Below are 21,166 nucleotides of genomic sequence, written 5' to 3'. Positions count from 1 at the left end.
TGAATGACAGCGTTGCATGCTGGGAAAAAGGCTTCGCCCATAGCAACCTATGATAGCAACAGCAAAGATACTCATACTGATCGAAAAGGGGTAATTCAATGTGATTTCTTTATCGTTTCTGAAATGGAGAAATTGCAGGCGGAGGATGCACGATATTTGAAAAGGTAATGTTTTGCTGCCATACATACTATCATAGTCAACAAGCGTATCGCACAGCATCATGAAAGATGTTGATGTATTTCTGAATCTGAGCTCGTCATCGATGTTTTGACAGTCTGGCCAGAGCAGGCACATCTGTCGTCGTACAATATTAAAGCTTGCCTGTTTTTTAAAGTCTATCTTGCAACGGAAAAACTGTCATATTTTTTTGTGTGAAAAATCTTACAACTCAGGCTTGTTACAGTAGAAGGTATGGATGACATCACGTCATCCACGTTCGCTAACGTCATTCTTTTAATCAATCACATCATGTCTCCGTATTATTCAAAGGAAAATCAAGGGTGGCAGTTTGGACGTGCATCCTACAGAGGAAGCCCTTGTTGTTCAGTATGAAATGGAGGCCGCTATCCTTGGAGAAACGGGGGACACCATGATCGGGGAAAGAAAAGAGTGTCAGAAAATGTAAGTAGCCTAACATTTACCAGACTATCCAAAGGAAAAATATCGATAGTTTGTGTTTCAGTGTATATCTAGACCCACGTAAACGGCATACACAACCAGGCAGTGAATTAACATTTTATTTATTTATTATCCATTTACAGCATCCGCCTCAAAAGCTTGAACGTCAACACAGACATTGCTTCCCTCGCTCGCAAGGTTGTGGAAGAATGTAGTCTCATTCAGCCGTCCAAGCTACCCGAGGTGGAGCAATTGCTGTTCTACCTGCAGAACCGCAAGAAAACTGGTGAGGATCACCTAAGAAACCTGGTGGATGAAAACATCGAAGATTCATAGTGTCGGGGGAACCCTTAATCAATCAATTTCCCTTACGCTGTTTTTACAGACAAACGAGAGAAACAACTTTCATCAAAAGACATCACTCCGTTCGAGGGCATGGAGGTAGGTTGTGGGAGTGAGTTTTCCACAAGATTCCCAGAAACACGTCTTCCCCGCAGTCATACTTCTCTTCCTAACCTTTCTACATGTGAACGTGTAGCTGGACGAGGAGGCCCACATCAACAGCATCGACGAGTACGTGGAGCTCTTGTACGAAGACGTCCCCGAGAAGATACGAGGGGCCACTCTCATCCTCCGCCTGGCTCACAACGCCGACAACCTGGAAGTGCTCCTGCAGAATGGTACGTTCCAAACACGGGGCCCCCGCCGGGAAAACACAGAATGGTACGACCCGTATTTGCACTGTCGGCACTGTTAAAGCGTTTGCTGGCGGGCCAAGCCGCGCGCGGATCAGTGTCAGTTGTTGATCTAATCAACTCTCCCAACCGAGGGTCCCATCCCAATCATATGAAAACACAGCCCGGCCCCCGCGAACGTTCCCCTCCGTGACGACCGAGCTGTTTTCTCTCACAACAGCACGGAACCGTCATCCATTACATCTGTCTTGGGATGGCACAGGTTCATTTGTAACTGTCACAACGCATCACCAGTTCACTTTGTCCTGTCGCGAGGCATCTCGGGGTCACATGGTGATAAGAGCCGAGCATGTGAAAAGTGAGGCCCGGGGTCCGGGTGGAAAGGGGAGAGGGCCGCGGGGAGGAGAGGCCATGTGATACGACGTGTCTTCACCGTGAGGATCGTCCATAGCTCAAGCTCTCCAAGCCCCCCTAGTTGTAACATTCCTCCCTCGTTTCTTTATTTTAACCTGGAGTTGCAGCCTCTATCGTAATTCCACTTTAAAAAAAGTGTTCCCTGGCTTCACAAGTCCACTGAGCGTGCTCCCTTCCTCTAAATGTAACTCTAACTCACACTAACTCCCCTTTGTCCACACACACAAAAATGTTTCCTCACTCTCTCCCTCTCTCCCCCCCTCTCCCCCCTCTCTCTCCCCCCTCTCTCCCCCCCCCTCTTCCCCCCCCTCTCTCCCCCCCTCTCTCTCTCTCTCTCCGGTGGTTGTGCTGCTCATCAGAGACGGCCCTGGGAGCTCTGGCCAGGGTGTTGAGGGAAGACTGGAAGCAGAGTGTGGACCTGGCAACCACCATCATCTACATCTTCTTCTGCTTCTCCAGGTACGTCCTCTGGCCAGATCGCCGTCGTTTCAGTTTTCCCCCCTTCCATCTCTCGTTCTGACAGCAGTCACACAGGAATGACAACATTCGGTGTGAAGCCTTTGCTTTCCAATAGGGGAATGGGAAACACCAAAATGACTCTCGATAGAATAATATATAAACTGCTGTCAGGGTGGATTTGAGCTGAGGGGAGATGAGCACGGTTCTGAAAACTGATCGTCATCTTTGGCCCTCGTCCACGGCTGTGTTATGCGATTTTGAAACGCTCTGGCTCGGGGTCGGACTGGTTCGAAGTGGGGCCAGGGAGTTCTCTTTGATTGTACGTGTCGTGGCATTTTTCCTCACATTTTGCTTATCTGAATTACAGTCCTTGGCAGGTTTAGGGGTACTTTCAGTCAGGGATCTCAACTGAATCGATGAGTGAAAACGTACGCTCGGATAACTGAAAGGCCTCTTCTTCCTGTTGTCCTTTTCCCTCCTCAGCTTCTCCCAGTTCCACAGCCTGATCACCCACTACAAGATCGGAGCGCTGTGCATGAACATCGTGGAGCACGAACTGAAGAGGTACGACCTCTGGCAGGAGGAGCTGCAGAAGAAGAAGAAGGCCTATATCCTTCAACCGTAGTTCAAAGGTCAAATGGTGCTTCTGTGTCAACGTGAATCACTTGTGTTTACGGTCGGCGGATGTGGAAGTGAGCCGTGTTTGTTACGGTGAACTGCCGCTGTCCAGACTTTTGTCCAGGTTCCTTAACTGATCCCACGTGACGAAGACCCCGACAACCAGAACTTGAAGAAGGATCACGAGAAAGCCTTCAAGAAGTACCAGGGTCTACTGGCCAAGCAAGAACAGCTCCTACGAGGTGCAGTACCCCACGCACCATCACCGACACAGTCATAGGAGGATCGTGGGGGGAAAACCAGCACAGTAACTCCCTGAGGGAGGTCGTTCACGAGTCCTTGTTCTCTGCTGCCCTCAGTGGCCTTGTTCCTGCTGCTGAACCTGGCCGAGGACACGCGCACGGAGCTGAAGATGAGGAACAAGAACATCGTCCACCTGCTGGTGAAGACGCTGGGGAGGGAGGACGAGGAGCTGCTGGTGCTGGTGGTGTCCTTCCTGAAGAAGCTCAGCATCTTCCTGGAGAACAAGAACGACATGGTGATCCTTCTGTCTGTGTTGACGCAGTGGTTCTCTGGTCTCGGTCCTCGTGCACCCACTGGGAACATGCAGAACGTGCAGGGCCAGGGGGCAGTAGAACCGGGATTGAGAACCACTGATTTTAGCGTTAGAGTAGGTCCGCTTCTACCGTCTTTCCTTCTTTACTGTTTAATTGTTGATTTTGTTTTTATTTTGTTTTTATTTTGCTGGGTATGGCAAACATTGGAGTTGTTTTTGTGTTTCACTGTAAATCGAACCTTCGTTTGAGGATAGGACACACACACACTTTGTCCAATTCACATTTTGTGTCTCTCCAAAACACCATTGTTACACGCTACTATGTACACTACGTTCATTCTGAGGTTTTTGTGTGAAACTATGTGAATCATTCTAGATACAAGAACTGTTCTCAGTGTCTATTTTTAGGTAGATCATGTCTTCTAAAGCAGTAACAGGATCTAAGCTCCTCTCTCTCTCTCTCTCTCTCTCTCTCTCTCTCTCTCTCTCTCTCTCTCTCTCTCTCTCTCTCTCTCTCTCTCTCTCTCTCTCTCTCTCTCTCTCTCTCTCTCCCCTCTTTGCTCCAGTCTCTCTTTGCTCCAGTCTCTCTCTCCAGTCTCTCTTTGCTCCAGTCTCTCTCTCCAGTCTCTCTTTGCTCCAGTCTCTCTCTCCAGTCTCTCTTTGCTCCAGTCTCTCTTTGCTCCAGTCTCTCTCTCCAGTCTCTCTTTGCTCCAGTCTCTCTCTCCAGTCTCTCTTTGCTCCAGTCTCCCCACCAACACTCCCCCACCTGGATCCAATCTGGGTCCGTTTGTGTGCCTTTATCAAAGCCAGACTGACTTAGGAACCGTTTTTATCTCCTTGTTTCCCGTTTAGAGTATCTTTGACTCAGATTAAAGAACCCTTGGGTGGGTGGGGGGGGGGTGGGGGGGTGGGGGGTGGGTGGGTGGAGGTTGGAGCCAACCAGATACATGTCCCTACCCCCCCCCCCCCAAAAAAAGAGACTAGTTTCAACACTCTATTTAGCCCACTATATCAGTTTACATTAGGCGAGAGATTTCCCTCTGGGTCTGTATGTTTGATTAGCTAAAAATAAGAGATTGTTTCTTGCCGATCTGTCATCTGATTCTATTCCCCACCCCACCACCATGTCTCGAACAGTCCCAATCCAGATATCAGTTGTTAGATACTCTGATTAGGGTGTTTTGATTGTGATACGCGTATATACTGGGAAGGACCACGTTGTGGATGATTCGAGGTGGGTTTCGGTCTTAGGTCGGGGTGGTGGCTGGGTCTGTGATGGAAGTGGTGCACAGAAGCCGTGTTTCATTGGGATCAGGTTGTTGTAGGCTGGTTCCACGTCTGTGGCTGGGCCCGAGGCAGAGACCACAGAGGGATATAGGATGTGTGAACGTGCTAGCCTGTACCGTGCTGTAGGGCAGGGGGATATAGGATGTGTGAACGTGCTAGCCTGTACCGTGCTGTAGGGCAGAGGGATATAGGATGTGTGAACATGCTAGCCTTTACCGTGCTGTAGGGCAGGGGGATATAGGATGTGTGAACGTGCTAGCCTGTACCGTGCTGTAGGGCAGAGGGACATAGCATGTGTGAACGTGCTAGCCTGTACTGTGCTGTAGGGCAGAGGGATATAGCATGTGTGAACGTGCTAGCCTGTACTGTGCTTGGTTTGAAACGATGGTTTCTATGTTTTTTGCACGTAGGTTTGTCGGCCGTGTCGGCCTGTTCTGTACCGTAGCGTGGTGAGGGTGTCAAGGCTTGGACATGGGCTTTGATTTATCAGCTCAACACCTCCACCTACCTGTAAGCTGTGTGTACTTACTCTGACGGGAGCTGGAACTCAGGTTACTGTGGCCAGTGTGGTCTCTGCTTCAAAAGACTGGGAGAGGAGTTAGATTTACATTTAGTCATTTAGCAGACGCTCTTATCCAGAGCTGCACGGCTGGAATCGAACCGGCAACCTTCTGATTAATAGCCCGATTCCCAAACCGCTCGGCCATCTGAGCGGCCCATACAAGTTAGCCTGTATGGGCTAGTATTGATGTGTGTGTGTGTGTGTGTTGCCAGGCGGACACCTACGCCGTGGAGAAGCTGTCCAGGTTTGTTCCCTGCAAGCACGAAGAGCTCCAGTGTACCACCCTTCGCCTCCTCCTCAACCTCTCCTTCGACACCGGCCTCCGAGGCCAGATGGTCGAGGCCGGACTCATCCCCAAGCTGTCCGCGCTGCTCGGTACGCACTGTGTTTGTGAGTGTTGTGGGTGTGTGCTTGCTGCTTGTGTTACATGCAGATGTACGCATGTAACAGGCATGTAACAGGCATTTCCAGCTGTATATATATAAAACACTGGTCATGTTTTTGCTGCCCCTGGTTCGTTACGAAAAATGCGAAGCGAAAACATATGATCCCCTCCCCTCCAAGCTGCTTTTGAGACGCGGGCTGTCAGCTCTCACACTGCCCCAGTGTGCCTCAGACGCGGTGTGGGCATGCTGGGAGTGCAGGTGCGCCCTCTTACAAAGCCCTGGACGCAGGCTGGCTCTGGTGACCATTAGAGAAATGACTTCCTGAAAGCAGATCCAGCGTGTGATTGGTGCGTTAGCTCATCCAGGGGGTCATGTGGTGTGCTCGGGAGCGTCTGTGATGGGCCTTTTGAAGCGTCTCGAGGGAGAATCGGGTAACGTGCATAATTAATATAATATATTTGTTAGAATAACACTCCAGGCCCGCAGCACAAATGTTGTTTTTGTAGGAGCGGGCCGGATAGGTGGAGGGCTCTATGGAGATTTCGGAAGACGACTTTCTTTTTTTCTTCCACTTTCAGGAACGAAAAGCACAGACGTGAGCGTACAAACCGATGGTCTTGGTTTAACACCTATCCAAGACACCCAAGTCCATTATCTTGGCGTGGTTGAAATATGATTGAAATGTGTAAAGCTTTCATTTAGGTAGGCTGTGTTCTTGCTCCTTCAAGGCGCTTACCCGGCTCCTCTGCGGCTCCTGGCAATGTTACTGTGAGAATGATTCACCTTTCACTTCTTGAGGGCTCGATTTCCACTCGTCCACATCCACAGGTCAACCCGTCATAACAGCCTTGCCTGTGCGAGGGACAGACAGAGCCAAGCTATGTTCCTGCGTGTCCCGGGCGCCAGCTAAATCTTCGTTGCTGTCCACCTGTGCAAATTCCTGATTCATGTTCCTCAAACTGAAGACATCCAGCGCTTCCTCGTCAATCCCGCTCCGAGGAGAGTGTCCTGCCCCCGTCCCGGCGGAGGAGTCTTGGCTCTCTGGTCCGGGGGACGCCCCCCTCTCATCCCCCTGCCGGGGGCTCGCAGCTGCCCAGAGCCCGCGGGGGTCGCGACCTCCGGCAGATAAGATGAAAGGGAGGAGGGGGGCGGCTCCTTCTTATCTGCGCCTCCCTCCTGATCCCACCAACCGAACGAGGGGGATTTAGGAGGTGGCAGGAGAGGCCTGCCTTCACCTCGGCCTCCTCACCACAGACCTGCGGGGGGAGCTCACCTCCACAAACAGGCCCAGTCTCCTGCCTCGCTGGGGCGACACAGCCTTCAAACTGACAGTGAGGCTGATGGATGTCACTACTGGCAAAAAAGGGATTGGATTCCCTTATCAGGTTTCGTAAATCACATTCAGCATACACTGTATGTTAAGTACAGTTAACTCTCTGTAAAGACTGGCGCTTGTTTTTTTTTGGGGGGGGGGGGGGGTTTACGAGAGAGTGCTGTAACAAAACGATGACACTGTCGTCAAGCAGAGCCCGGATTCTCCTAATTCGTGCGGGAGCAGTTTTTATGAAGGCTGGGTGGTTTTAAATCAGGCCAGGGTGTAATTGGAGTTTAGCTCTCCCACTCACTGCCCCCAAACAGTCTAGTTCATTCTTAACAGCTCCCTTTGCCTTTTTTCGTGTGCTTCAGCACCGCTGGTGTTTTGAACATTTAACGGGGGTCTCTCTCCTCGCCCATAAAAAGATCCTCCCGTGTTCCTACCGGTGAAGCGAGGGGGTTCACCGGGTCAGGTGTGTGTGTGCCTGCATCAAGGTCACTTGCAACACACACTGTCTCTGTGTGTGTGTGTGTGTATTGGAGTTTGTGGCGTGTGCGCACAATGCTTGTGTGTGTGTACGTACAACACACGCTCTTCTCAGGTAAAGTGTGTGTGTGTGTTACAAGGTATTGGTAGAGGGGGTCGGTTGGGAAGGGGGGGGGGGGGGGGGGAGTCTAATGAGAAACATATGTGCCGGCCAATTGCGCGGCGGCGCTGGAAGGACCTGAGCGGCGAAGCTCTGACTTATTAAAGGCAGTAAAATTTAGGCTTCCTCCTGTTTTCCCAATTAAACCTGGAAGCCGTCTCTTTTCACCCCGCCACCCCCCCCCCCTTGTTTCCAGGGGTGCAGCGTGCACATCTGGATCCAATAGGCAGCGATAAGGCTGCCTTACATGGTCCCCCAGCCGGCCTGAGACCAGTTTGAGCTGGGCTGGCCCTGTGATCCAGCAGGGTGAAAGAGGAGCACACAGTCATGGTTCTGACCTGACACAGGCCCTCTCCTCTCCTGGATGGTTCTAGTGGCAGGCCCCTGGTGCCCCCACCCTGGTGCCCCCACCCTGGGGCCCCCAGGGTGGTGCCCGTCCCCTCCACCCCAGTGCTGGCTACTTCTCCTGGCTCTGGTCAGGGTCAAACACATAAACACTCTGGGCTAGCTGACAGGCTAACACTCAATCACACTGTCTGTCTTAGTCCTCTGGGCTACAGAAGACCACTCTGGTGCTACTAGGATGTGTTTGATTGCTTTGGAACACAGTACAATCCTAACCCAAGTTATTTCACTGTATCAAACATAGTTGGTGTGAATGATGTTCCAATAAACAGTTGTGTATATATATATATATATATGTATCATTTTTTTTAAAGTTTTTTTTTCCTGTATTTGTGATAAACATTCCCCACATTCATCTTCCTCATCTTGCATTGGCAAGTCCACGGAGGATAAAAAGCAAAGCTCCTCATTCATTCATCCCTCCGTCCCTCCTCCTTTCACGCTCTCCGTTCCTGTGTTTGTGTTGCAGCTGACGAGGCGCAGAGGTCGCTGAGCATGGGCATCCTGTACCACATCAGCGTGGACGACAGATTCAAGTCCATGTTTGCCTACACAGACTGCATACCGCAGGTGAGGCTGGCTAATGTACGGCTGCCTGGAGCCACGCTTGGCATTAGCATCGGCGGCTAACAGCCCCGGAATTATGCGTGAGGGGGAAGGGGGTGGGAGTGGTTGAACGCTACATCTGCACTTAAACCGCCGCGGGACAGCTGCTCAGTCTTCGCGCTGACAGGGATGACAGCCTTCTGTTTTTCCTCTCTCTCCTTCCACTCATTGAAGTGCCGGAGAGAGAGAGAGAGAGAGAGAGAGAGAGAGTCTTGCGTCATTCGGCGAAGCCCTTAACTAAAAAAGCGACCTTTCTCTAAGAAACCTATCCCGGTGCCCTTTGCGGATTTTGACTTTTTGCTGTCGCGAGGTGTGGAGGTGAACTGAGTTTAGTTTGGCCCAAGTCAGAGCCTGGTCGTGCAGTCCTCTCTCTCTCTCTCTCTCTCTCATCATCGGCGATTAGCCGGGCGTGTGTGGAGTTTGTTTGTCTGAGATTAGGCGTAAATGCCGGCCAGATGCTGCAGACTGAACGCAGCTGTTTGTTCAGTGGCTCTGTGTCGCCAGTGGTCTTGCCCCGAGGCCTCCGTTGTGGGGAGAGGATGCTAGGTAGCAGCATGACCAGGAAGTGACCTCCGACCCCGGCCCCAGGCCTTGACTCTCCCTCCTCTTGGGACTGGCGCGTCCCATTTCTTCTGTACCTCCTTCATACCTTCTCCTTCTGTCTTCCCTCCCTCTCGGTCCTCCGGGTAGCGTGACATCACGTCCTCCTCAGCCCGGACGTTAGGCCAGGTCATCCAACCGCCCTCCACCTCACCTACGTATCCCTCTTTCACATCCCCACAGGAGCCCACCCCTTTCCTTCCTCCCTCCCCTTCTTCAGCAGGGTCAGGGGGGGCACCTGGTGTGGGAGGGGAAAGGCTGACCAAAGGTTCCAGAAGGGGGGCGGTGGGTTGTGAGGGGAGAGAGGGGGTGGTTGGAGTTGGGGTGAAGGGGTGTCAGCAGGGCCAGGGTTAGGGCTCTCTCTGGTGGCTGGCTGGCCTGTGGTAAATAAGCAGAGGCAGGTGCCAGAGAGTCTAGACGAGGCTGATTTGGGGTCCGGGGCCCCTGGTATGTGATACCCGACGCGGGGGCCGACCGGGACCTGTGTGTGATTGCACACTGCTGACTCCTCACAGGGGGAGGGAGGGAGAGGCGCAGAGCAACCCCTGCTTAAAGCCCTTCCTGTTTAATGTAAAATCAGCGCAGGAGAGACAGGAGACCTGGGCTGGGGGAGGGAGGGGGGCTGGGGGAGGGAGGGGGGCTGGGGGAGGAGGGGTGGCCTGGGCTGGGGGAGGGGGGCTGGGGGAGGGGTAAAAACAGACCTCTCTCTCTCTCTCTCTCTCCTGTTTCCTGGTGCCTTTCCTCCTTAGACTCATAGTGATCGACGCTCTGACATGATTGGATGAGACTGCAGGATGCTCTTCATAAATGAGGCCTTCCATACTTGACAAATTGCCAACAGACACACATGCACAAGGAAAAATGCCTCCTTTTCTTTCATCTCCCTCTCTCTCTCTCTCTTGACCTTTAAGCTTACATTAGCAAAGACCATCTCCTGACAGTGATTACTTAAACTGTCACATCAATTTTCCATGGCAGTTATGTACAGTCAACCAGGGTCGTCACCATGGCAGTTATGTACAGTCGACCAGGGTCGTCACCATGGCAGTTATGTACAGTCGACCAGGGTCGTCAACAGCACAATGAGGATGTGCCTCACAGTCTGACCTCATCAAGTTAACACTCCCTGCCGTAGAGAGGAGGGCCTAGCGACAGTGACCTAGTGTTTTTAAGGACCTCTGATTGGATGGTTCTGGCAGCGGCGTACAGATGGGTGTACTAATGCCGGCGTTTGATTGGTTGATTGCCAGCTCATGAAGATGCTGTTTGAGGGAGCTGAGAGCCCGATGAACGCTGAACTCATCTCCGTCTGCATCAACCTGGCCGCTAACAAGAGGAACACCCATGTCATCTGTGAAGGTACACACACACACACACACACACACACACACAACACACACACACACACACACACACACACACTGCTAACTGCTGCTTGGCCCTCGTAGGTAACGGCCTGAAGATGCTGATGAAGCGAGCTCTGAAGATGAAGGACGTTCTGATGATGAAGATGATCAGGAACCTGTCTCAGCACGACGGCCCCACCAAGGCCCTGTTCATCGTGAGCGCTCACACACACCCTCTTACACACACCCTCTCACTCACACCCTGTCACACCCCCTCTCTCTAGTGACTTCCTCCTGTCCTGTCCTGTCATGCACAGGACTACGTGGGAGATCTGGCAGCCCAGATCAGCGAGGAGGAAGAGGAGGAGTTTGTGATCGAGTGTTTGGGGACGCTGGCTAACCTGACCATCCCTGACCTGGACTGGGAGCTGGTGCTCAAGGAGTACAACCTGGTGCCCTACCTCAAGGACCGCCTCAAACCAGGTAGACACACACACACACACACACACACACTCTCCAGCTTTCAACCGCCTTGCTTTGAACCACAAAAGGGAGTTCCCTGACTGTCCCTTCATCTTGTCAGTTTTATCTCTGTGACCCCCCAAGACCTTTTGACCTTCTGATCTCCCCTTCCCTCCCCCAGCTTCAGCAGAAGATGACCTCATCCTGGAGGTGGTGATACTGATTGGGACAGTGTCCCTGGACGACTCCTGTGCCGCCATGTTGGCTATGTCTGGCATCATCCCTGCTCTCATTGACCTGCTCACGGGTGAGGCCCGCTACAGAGAGCTTCTTTCTAGAAACCGACACTCGCCACAACCGATGATCTCCCCGCGTTGCTTGCACGGCGAGGCGAATCTTGTTACAATTACGCGGTTGTGAATTTTGACGTTTTTCAGCTCGCGTGTGAAGGAGGTTGCCAAGTCTGACTTGTACAAACATTGTTTCATAAACACACACACACTCGTTTTTTCCCCCTCTCTTTCTCTCTCTATCTTCTTTGCTATTTCCCCTCCCTCCCTCCCTCCCTCCCTCCCTCCCTCCCTCCCTCCCTCCCTCCCTCCCTCCCTCCCTCCCTCCCTCCCTCCCTCCCTCCCTCCCTCCCTCCCTCCCTCCCTCCCTCCCTCCCTCCCTCCCTCCCTCCCCAGCCAAACAGGAGGATGATGAGTTTGTGTGCCAGATCATCTACGTGTTCTACCAGATGGTGTTCCACCAGGCCACCAGAGACGTCCTCATCAAGGACGCCCGTATCCTTTAGGGTCTCCCCCCTCCTCCAGCAGCATTGCTGCGTTTCCACGGCAACCCCAAGCAAAGAGGGAAAGCAGAGCAGGTCCTCCATGCTCTGCAGAGCGGCCTGGGCCCAGATACCCAGATGAAACATCCACTGAGTGATGGGTGTGTGTGTGGATGTAGAGGATGATTACACCTTAGAGAGAAGGACATTACCTCCTATCTGTCTCTCTCTCTCTCCCCCCCTCTCATATATATATATATATATATATATATACCTCGATCTCCCTTCCCTCGATCTCCCTTCCTCTCTCTGTCTCTCTCTCTCCCCCTCTCTCTCTCTCCCTCTCCCTCTTATATATATATATATATATATGAGAGGAAGGGAGATTGAGGTATATATATATATATATATATATATATATATATATATATATATATATATATATACCTCAATCTCCCTTCCTCTCTCTGTCTCTCGCCCGCTCCTTGACTCTGCTCCCAGAAGCCCCTAAATGCCTCATCGAGCTGATGCACGACAAGAACGCAGAGGTCCGCAAGGTGTGCGACAACACTCTGGACATCATCGCTGTGAGTACGCAGCAGCAGCCACACCAGGGACCTCACGTCTGTTAGGAAGCCACACCAGGGACCTCACGTCTGTTAGGAAGCCACACCAGGGACCTCACGTCTGTTAGGAAGCCACACCAGGGACCTCACGTCTGTTAGGAAGCCACACCAGGGACCTCACGTCTGTTAGGAAGCCACACCAGGAACCTCACGTCTGTTAGGAAGCCACACCAGGAACCTCACTATAATGTGTGGAAGTACATCACATTACATGTATTCATTTATCCAAAGCGACTTCCAAGAGAGAGCTTTACAAAAGTGCATAGGTCACTGATCATAACAACGAGATAGCCCCAAACATTGTGGGAAGCCAAAACAGGAAGCAGACATTGTGAAAAACCCAATAAGTGCCAAAGGGAAAAACCATAAGAGAATGTCGTTGAACAAGTTACAATGAAACAACATGAACCTCAAGAAGTGCATGAGTGTACCTGTAGGAAAGCAATCAACAGTAAGATATTTCACAGCGAGTACAAGAACCCACGCAATCGACGTTTTATTAGCACAAACGGTGTTCAGTTGTAAGATTTGGAGTGACTGGATAGAATCCTTCTGCTTCCTGGGTCAGGACTTGATTGACAGCTGTGGTCAAGTCCTGTGCTTGCTCCATTCTGTGGCAGGTCTGGGATCAGTGTAATTAGCTTTAAATTACAGGCGGTGTGGCAGAGGGGGGGGGGGGATTGGAGGAAAGGAGGAAGTGTTTCATAGAAATTATCAGTGAGAGCTATTAAGCTGTGGGCCACATGAAAGAGGGTCGGCCGGCTCTGGTGAGACTCAGGGCGGGACAGGCGAGGTGAGAGAGAAAGCAGAGCTCCTGAACACACACACACACACACACACAACCTTTAGCTTGCAGACTACCTTAGCAGCACACGCCGTGTGACCGTGCGCTCTGGAATTACACCGCTTTGATCACTGTCTCCACGCAGACTAACACTAAACACACACACACACACACCACACACACCACACACACACACACACACACACTCTCCTCAGATAGAGAAAGCTATAGATGGCATCCTCGGTGAACAGAAGGTTAATTCACCGGGATATTCTTAGACGCTGTTTCCGGAGGCGTATTGGAAGCACTCTGAACACTGTTCTATATCCTCACTGCCCCCCCACCCCCACTCCCTCGACGCTGTCATGAGCTCAGTATGGATGATTGATTAGGCCTCACGTCAACCCTGGACTGGTGAGCACAACAAGACAGCTAGTTAACCGTGTAGTCATTAAGCGGCGTAGCATGTGATAAATCTGCTCATTGACAAATAGTGTCAGTGCCACTTGCTGGGGCGGAGGTAGGCCCGTACCGTGACAATGGGCCCGTTTGAGGCCTGGGCCTGGGGTGGCAGCCCGCGCCCAGGGGGCTCTGCTCTGCGTCTGGGTGATTCATCTGCGAGGCTGGGGCTTGTGGAGCGGCTCAAAGAGGGCCTTTATCTCCCCCGCGCCCCCCCCCCCCCACACACAGCCTGTACGACCAGGGTTTTACACTAGCGACGGCATTGTAGAGGATGCCTGCGCACAGCGGTGCATTGTGGGACGCTCTCACCCTCCCTGCTGGGATGGACCAATAAGGTGGTCAGGACAGTGACCAGGGAACACTGCAGGGGGACCGGGAGGGTCAAACAGGGACAGGGGCACTTTAAGGGCCCGTCGCCCATTTAGCCCAGGTGTGTGCTTGTGGGCTTGTGTTTTCTTGGGTCTGTGATTCGATTTTTCATGAAGCGATGCCACGTTGAAATGTTTTAAGACATGTCAGTTGTGTACGCAAAGAAAAATGTGTGACTGGAAATGTGTTTTTGTCGCTCTGTCTGTGGGAAGATATTCCATAAATCTCCCCCCCCCACACCCCTCCCCCCCCCACACCCCTGTCCCCCACACCCCTGTCCCCCCCACACCCCTGTCCCCCCCACACCCCTGTCCCCCCCACACCCCTGTCCCCCCCCACACCCCTGTCCCCCCCACACCCCTGTCCCCCCCCACACCCCTGTCCCCCCCACACCCCTGTCCCCCCCCACACCCCTGTCCCCCGTACACCCCTGTCCCCCCCACACCCCTGTCCCCCCCACACCCCTGTCCCCCCCCACACCCCTGTCCCCCCCCACACCCCTGTCCCCCCCACACCCCTGTCCCCCGTACACCCCTGTCCCCCCCACACCCCTGTCCCCCCCACACCTCTGTCCCCCGTACACCCCTGTCCCCCGTACACCCCTGTCCCCCCCACACCCCTGTCCCCCCCACAACCCTGTCCCCCCCCACACCCCTGTCCCCCCCACACCCCTGTCCCCCCCCACACCCCTGTCCCCCCCACACCCCTGTCCCCCCCACACCCCTGTCCCCCCCACAACCCTGTCCCCCCCCACACCCCTGTCCCCCCCCACACCCCTGTCCCCCCCACACCCCTGTCCCCCCCACACCCCTGTCCCCCCCCACACCCCTGTCCCCCCCACACCCCTGTCCCCCGTACACCCCTGTCCCCCCCACACCCCTGTCCCCCGTACACCCCTGTCCCCCCCACACCTCTGTCCCCCCCACACCCCTGTCCCCCCCACACCCCTGTCCCCCCCACAACCCTGTCCCCCCCCCACACCCCTGTCCCCCCCACACCCCTGTCCCCCCCCACACCCCTGTCCCCCACACCCCTGTCCCCCCCACACCCCTGTCCCCCCCCACACCCCTGTCCCCCCCACACCCCTGTCCCCCACACCCCTGCAGGAGTACGACGAGGAGTGGGGAAGAAGATACAGATTGAGAAGTTCCACTTGCACAACTCCCAGTGGCTGAATATGGTGGAGAACCGTCAGATGGACGAGGGGGAACCCTTCATGTACGGAGAGGACGGAGAACCCTACCTGGGGAACGGAGACATGGAGGAACCTGATCTCTTCTACCAGGGAGGTGAGGAGGGAGGGAGGGAGGGAGGGAGGTGAGGAGGGAGGTGAGGAGGGAGGGAGGTGAGGAGGGAGGTGAGGAGGGAGGGAGGTGAGGAGGGAGGGAGGGGGGAAGGGGAGGGGGGGAGGGAGGTGAGGAGGGAGGGAAGGGGGGAGGGAGGGAGGGAGGGAGGTGAGGAGGGGGGAGGGAGGGGGGGAGGGAGGTGAATAGGGAGGGAGGTGAGGAGGGAGGGAGGGGGGAGGGGGGGGGTGAGGAGGGAGGGAGGTGAGGAGGGAGGGAGGTGAGGAGGGAGGTGAGGAGGGAGGTGAGGGAGTGGGGGAGGTGAGGAGGGGGGGAGGGAGCGGGGGAGGGAGGTGAGGAGGGAGGGAGGGAGGGAGGGGGGAGGCAGCCGATCTCTTCTACCAGGGAGGTGAGGAGGGGAGGGAGGGAAAGTGGTGTGCTGGTTTGTTGTTCATGGTGTGTCTCTGTCCAGATGGAATCATTCCCGGAGACGGAGCCATGAGTCCAGACTTCTACAGAGACTACCAGAATGGAGACATGGGCCAGGACCAGTCTGGATACAGGTCAGCGTGTGTGTGTGTGTGTGTTGGGGGAGGGTTTTGGGTCTGTCTGGCAGGTTGGGGCTCCGGGACCTCACAGGAGCTGTGTCCAATGACAGAGACCTCACAGGGGCTGTCTCTAAAGACAGAGACCTCACAGGAGCTGTGTCCAATGACAGAGACCTCACAGGGGCTGTCTCTAAAGACAGAGACCTCACAGGAGCTGTGTCCAATGACAGAGACCTCACAGGGGCTGTCTCTAAAGACAGAGACCTCACAGGAGCTGTGTCCAATGACAGAGACCTCACAGGGGCTGTCTCTAAAGACAGAGACCTCACAGGAGCTGTGTCCAATGACAGAGACCTCACAGGGGCTGTCTCTAAAGACAGAGACCTCACAGGAGCTGTGTCCAATGACAGAGACCTCACAGGGGCTGTCTCTAAAGACAGAGACCTCGCAGGGGCTGTCTCTAAAGACAGAGACCTCACAGGGGCTGTGTCCAATGACAGAGACCTCACAGGAGCTGTGTCCAATGACAGAGACCTCACAGGGGCTGTGTCCAATGACAGAGACCTCACAGGGGCTGTGTCCAATGACAGAGACCTCACAGGGGCTGTGTCCAATGACAGAGACCTCACAGGGGCTGTGTCCAATGACAGAGACCTCACAGGGGCTGTGTCCAATGACAGAGACCTCGCAGACCTCCGACTCCTTGCTCGCCCTGTTATTCCCGCTCCATATTCGCTGATCTCTCATGTTATTGAACCAGGGCAGTGGCTGAGTCAACAGCCCTCCAGTATCCCACAAGGCATCGCTCCACCCTCAACAGCAATACTGAAGCTTTGAGTATAAACAGTCTCTCTGGCCAGCCCCCTTGCGACTCAGTCACCCCAGGGACTCTACAGAGAAACTCCACAGCCGACAAGCGAGCAGGCAGCCATTAATGATATCGCCAGGACCAAATAATAACGTTTGATTTGATACGCCCGCTTGGACAACTTTTGAACCGTTTATCTTGATATGCCTCGCAAATGATGAATAGTCAGGGAAGCGGAGGGTTTATAGTGAGTAATTTGTCTTATTTATCATCAAGCATCTCGCGTGCGATAAAGCCTGTGCGCTCCAGGTTTTTTTTTTTTTTCAGTTTTTTTTTTTCAGGCCGTGTTTGTTTTGGCTGCCGTTGTGAGGCGGATTGTGCAGATAGGACGACTATGTGCTGAATCCAGGCCACAGTTATTTCAGCTTTCATAAGGGGGGGGGGGGGGGGGAGTGGAGGGTGGGGGGGTGGTCGAGAGGAAAACAGAAAACCAATGAAGGGAATGAGAGAGAAGGGAGGGGTGGGGGGGCAGTCTCTCTTTTTTCACGGGTCTTTGTAACCGATACCTTTTAAATATACTGAGAGAGCTGGGGGAATTGGCGTCTGTGAGACTGTTTTAATTTGGCCAGTGTACTCTGGAGTGATCCAGGTTAAGACAATAATCAAAGCCAGCTCCAGTGCTTATTTTAAACCGTGTGAAACATGGTGTGAATGGAACCTCTTAAATGGTTTTAATACAATCACTGTTATTTGTATAAATATCATAACGAGGTATTTCATACGAGCTTTATAACGTTTCTGCAGTCTGGGTCATTGGAAAGAGCAGATGAATCTCGGGGACGTTCTTGCGCGGGGAAAAAGTACCCAGAAGCCTTTGGGGCTGTGTGGCTTGGCGCCGGTACCGTGAGTGTCGCACGCACCAAGCGGAACGATGGGTTCCTGCGTTCCAGCATTGGGCCACGACTGCGCCTGATTGGAGGGTTTGAGACCCCCTCTAGACACGCGGGCGAATGAATGAGGGCTTTGAGGGGCTGTCAGGATGTGACGGGGGGGGGGGGGGGGGACAAAAGAAAAACAGAACAGCCCTGCAATCAGGTGAGAGGGAGGGAGGGAAGGAGGGAGGGAGGGAGGGAGGGAGGGAGGGAGGGAGGGAGGGAGGGAGGGAGGGAGGGAGGGAGGGAGGGAGGGAGGGAGGGAGGGAGGGAGGGAGGGAGGGAGGGGCTGGTTATTTAGCACTGGTGTCGTGTGTAGCTGTAACTGAAGAAGTGACAGGGGAGAGATCAAAGGTGTGTGGTGGTGGGAGGGGGGGAGGGAGGGGGTTCCTGGGGGGATGTAGAGGGGGAGGAGGAGGGGCGGCTGAATGAGGAAGAGGACCTGATTCTTCTCCTGCTCAACACCCTCTTCATGGAATGTAGCCCCCTCAGGACCCCCGCCCGCCCCCCCCCCCCCCCCCCCGCCGTCCACACCTCCTCACCCTCACCTCAGTCTGACTGGGGACCTCCTAGGGCCACACCGGGAACACTGGGGCCCGTTGTCCGACGGCCCTTTCCTCCGTCGAGTGACTCCAAACACACACACACCTATCTTCAATGAGGTGACGGGTCATCTACACTGCTGCTATACAGCCCTGTGTGAGGGATGGTGTTTACAGGACAGTGTTTGGAGATCCGCTGCTTCTCCTTGTCTTCAGAGCACCAGGCCCCTGGCCAGCCCTCCATCCCACCCAGCACAGAGGACCCTGGGACAGAGCCCATCCTGGGGCAGCAGGGGGGCAGGGCAGCCAGTACAGCAAATAGACGGGACACCCTAGACTAGAAGGACACCAGGGAGGCATGCAGACTGGCAGGCACACATATAGCAGACAGACAGACAGACAGACAGACAGACAGACAGACAGGCAGGCAGGCAGGCAGGCAGGCAGGCTAAGTGACTCAGAGCTCCAGTGTTTTCTCCAGCCTCCTTTAGCTTTGCCCAGAAATCCCCCCTGACAGCCGTAGCGTGCGGAGAGGAAAAATACATATTTCTACCCGGAGCGAGGCGGGGCATGGTCAGGGGGGGAGGGAGGCTGGTGCGTAACTGATCGCTGGAAGTGATTTGGCTAAAAACAACACGTCATTATGGGCGCTTGCAGGGGCAAAGCAAACAGCTCGTATTTTAGAGTGCTGGAGAAGGACGTCTGGCCTGGCTGGGCCCAGGGAGAGAGGGAGAGGGAGAGGGAGGGAGGGAGATGGATAGGGGACAGAGAGGGGGAAGATGTTGTCGTTGATCTCGGGGCGGTGTATCAGTCCCGCAGCCCGGTGACAGAGGGGGGGCCGGCCGTGTGGCCCTCTCAGAGGAGCCGGCTGGTACCGGGGAAGAGGGGGAAATCAAACCTCTCCCCCCCCCCCCATCCCTCTGTATCCACATCCCCATGGTAACCGATTTGTATGCTTGTGGCTTGGGGGCTCTTCATCATTTCCCCCAGCGGGGTGACCCCCGCCTCTCCACACCTGCAATGCTGGAGCCCTCACGCAATCCCACGCTGTTTTGACGGCTCTTTGTTTTATTGATTGGTTGCCCCTGATGTTTATCCCCCCCCCCCCGGGCAACAAGTCACCCTGTAATCCAGCTTCATTGTGAGATGTCAGAAGTGTGCGTCACAGCAGATGAATATTACATTCACTTTTTACTGGCCTGTGTGCGCTGCGCTTGACGTCGCATCCTGGAAGAGGTCTCGCCTGGGGTGTTTCAAGGGAGGGCCTGTACGTGCCGCACGCGGTCTCAGAGCGCCACCTGGTGGATCAGACCCAAAAGAGCAGGAGAGAGAGTGTCAGAGTGTGTTAGAGAGCGATTGTGCTCCAAAGAAAGAGCGACTTCCCTCATGCTGTTACGGTAACAGAGACGCGCGTGTGTGTGTGTGCAGTTCCATCCCGGAGAGGTTTTCCCAGAGTTCAGGGCCCCCAGGAGGACGCCCCGCCACGGCCTACGGCTTCCGCCCCGACGACGCCTTCTTCTACGACTACTCCGGCACGGTCACCCGGTAAAACCGGTAACCTCCCGGTAACACACACACACACACCCCCCTCACTCTGAAGACGTGCCCTGTATTCTGTACCTACACCGTGTGTGTGTCGTCACAAAGGAATATCAACACTACTTGTATGTTGGACTGTTCGCAGGGTTAGAGGCTAGTGATCTCTCTCTACATCTCCATGTTCTCACTGTCTTATTGAACGAGCACAGAATTAAACTGTGAGACAACAAAGTGATGTTTTTGCCGCGTTTGTGGAGAACGTCCTCAACATCTCATCCATGCCGAGGGGCAGTCGCACTCACTCATTGCACAAATGTGATTGTTTGAAATAGCTTTGATCAGAAAATGCTGTGTTAATCGATGTCTTAATGGTGATTGCGTATGTTATGCAGGTGCACAGGCAATCCTGCTTTCAGGTGAATATGTTCTGTCATGTGATGTGATTTAGGAAGAGCTCCTGGGTTCAGGGTTAACTGTGTTCCTAGAATGACATTCAAGAATGTTTCTTTCTTTTCCAGCATCACTCTACACTACATCTCTATGCTAACATACAGTACATCTCTACTCTGATATACAGTAATATATCTACTTATATTGTTCATTTGTTTACACTGATATAATGAACCGGTACATTTCTCTATGCTAACATAAAATACTGTAGGCTGCATCTGTCTTTACTGAATATACAATGCAATTCTCTCTCTAACATACAGCACATTTGTCTGTACTTATACAAGACATTACTCTACACTGTACTGGAGTATGTGTGTGTAGACTACCACTGAAGGTAAATATGTTACACAGTATTCATTCTTAACTATGTTGGTTCAGTAGTTGCATGTATCTTATCTTCTTTGCCTTCACACACACACACACAACACTGGAATTAAATTGTCTGTTAAGCCAGGCACTCATTTGTATCTGGACTTTGTTTTTGAATGTAATATGATTCCACTATATTGGCAGCATCAAGCAAGCTCCTTGCCTTTGTTACTGTTTTCAGGTAAAACATTTGAGGTATTCTACTTAATTTATGTTTTATAAGTTCTTAACAGTAATGTGTCATGTTATTTTGATGTCTATTCAGTGTGCCTGGGCCTCATCTGAATGCAAGGCTGTAAAGCTTTTTTTCTGTGGTGCAATATTAGAAATAAAATTATTTAAAAGTGTATCTGTGGGACTGATTGGTTGTATTTGGTGTGTTGGGAACAGGCAGTAAGTTACAAGCAGGGCTATAGTGGTAAAATTAGGAGGTGGGTAAACTATGAATTGTATTACTTATTTATATGTTTTATTATTTAGATGGAACAGGGAAGGTTGGCTTGGTCTCTGCATCATCGTATTTGAAAGCACCTTGTTATTAGCGTTTGTCCCCTTAGTGCGATGTTGTGCAAACCAAAACAACAATTAAAAAGGTGAATTTATCTTCTTCAGTCTCACTCTGTACTTGAGGCCTTTTACCAGCATCTATGGGAGCACTTGGTCTCTTCAAAATATCCACATATCCATGGATCATTGATCCATTC

The 21,166-nt window shown here is 53.1% G+C and overlaps 1 protein-coding gene across 1 annotated transcript; it reads left to right on the top strand.

Annotated features, from left to right (window-relative positions):
- Window positions 1-5: 5 nt before the first annotated feature.
- Window positions 6-21,064, top strand: kifap3a (kinesin-associated protein 3a). The gene is given in 21 exon segments (XM_084692582.1): window positions 6-164; window positions 490-621; window positions 762-904; window positions 1,004-1,059; window positions 1,157-1,298; window positions 2,087-2,186; window positions 2,670-2,794; window positions 2,948-3,046; window positions 3,164-3,342; window positions 5,422-5,584; window positions 8,431-8,531; window positions 10,418-10,526; window positions 10,616-10,728; window positions 10,831-10,996; window positions 11,157-11,282; window positions 11,662-11,760; window positions 12,249-12,334; window positions 15,095-15,113; window positions 15,116-15,277; window positions 15,744-15,834; window positions 19,530-21,064. Coding segments are annotated over 21 exon segments (2,373 nt in total). The 5' UTR covers window positions 6-123; the 3' UTR covers window positions 19,651-21,064.
- Window positions 21,065-21,166: the final 102 nt, after the last annotated feature.

This window comes from Hypomesus nipponensis, chromosome 26 (assembly GCF_054491055.1).
Source record: "Hypomesus nipponensis isolate SF chromosome 26, ASM5449105v1, whole genome shotgun sequence".
In the NCBI taxonomy this organism is placed as follows: domain Eukaryota; kingdom Metazoa; phylum Chordata; class Actinopteri; order Osmeriformes; family Osmeridae; genus Hypomesus; species Hypomesus nipponensis.
Note: the sequence above shows the minus strand (reverse complement) of the source record. Positions and strands in the feature narration are given on the sequence as shown.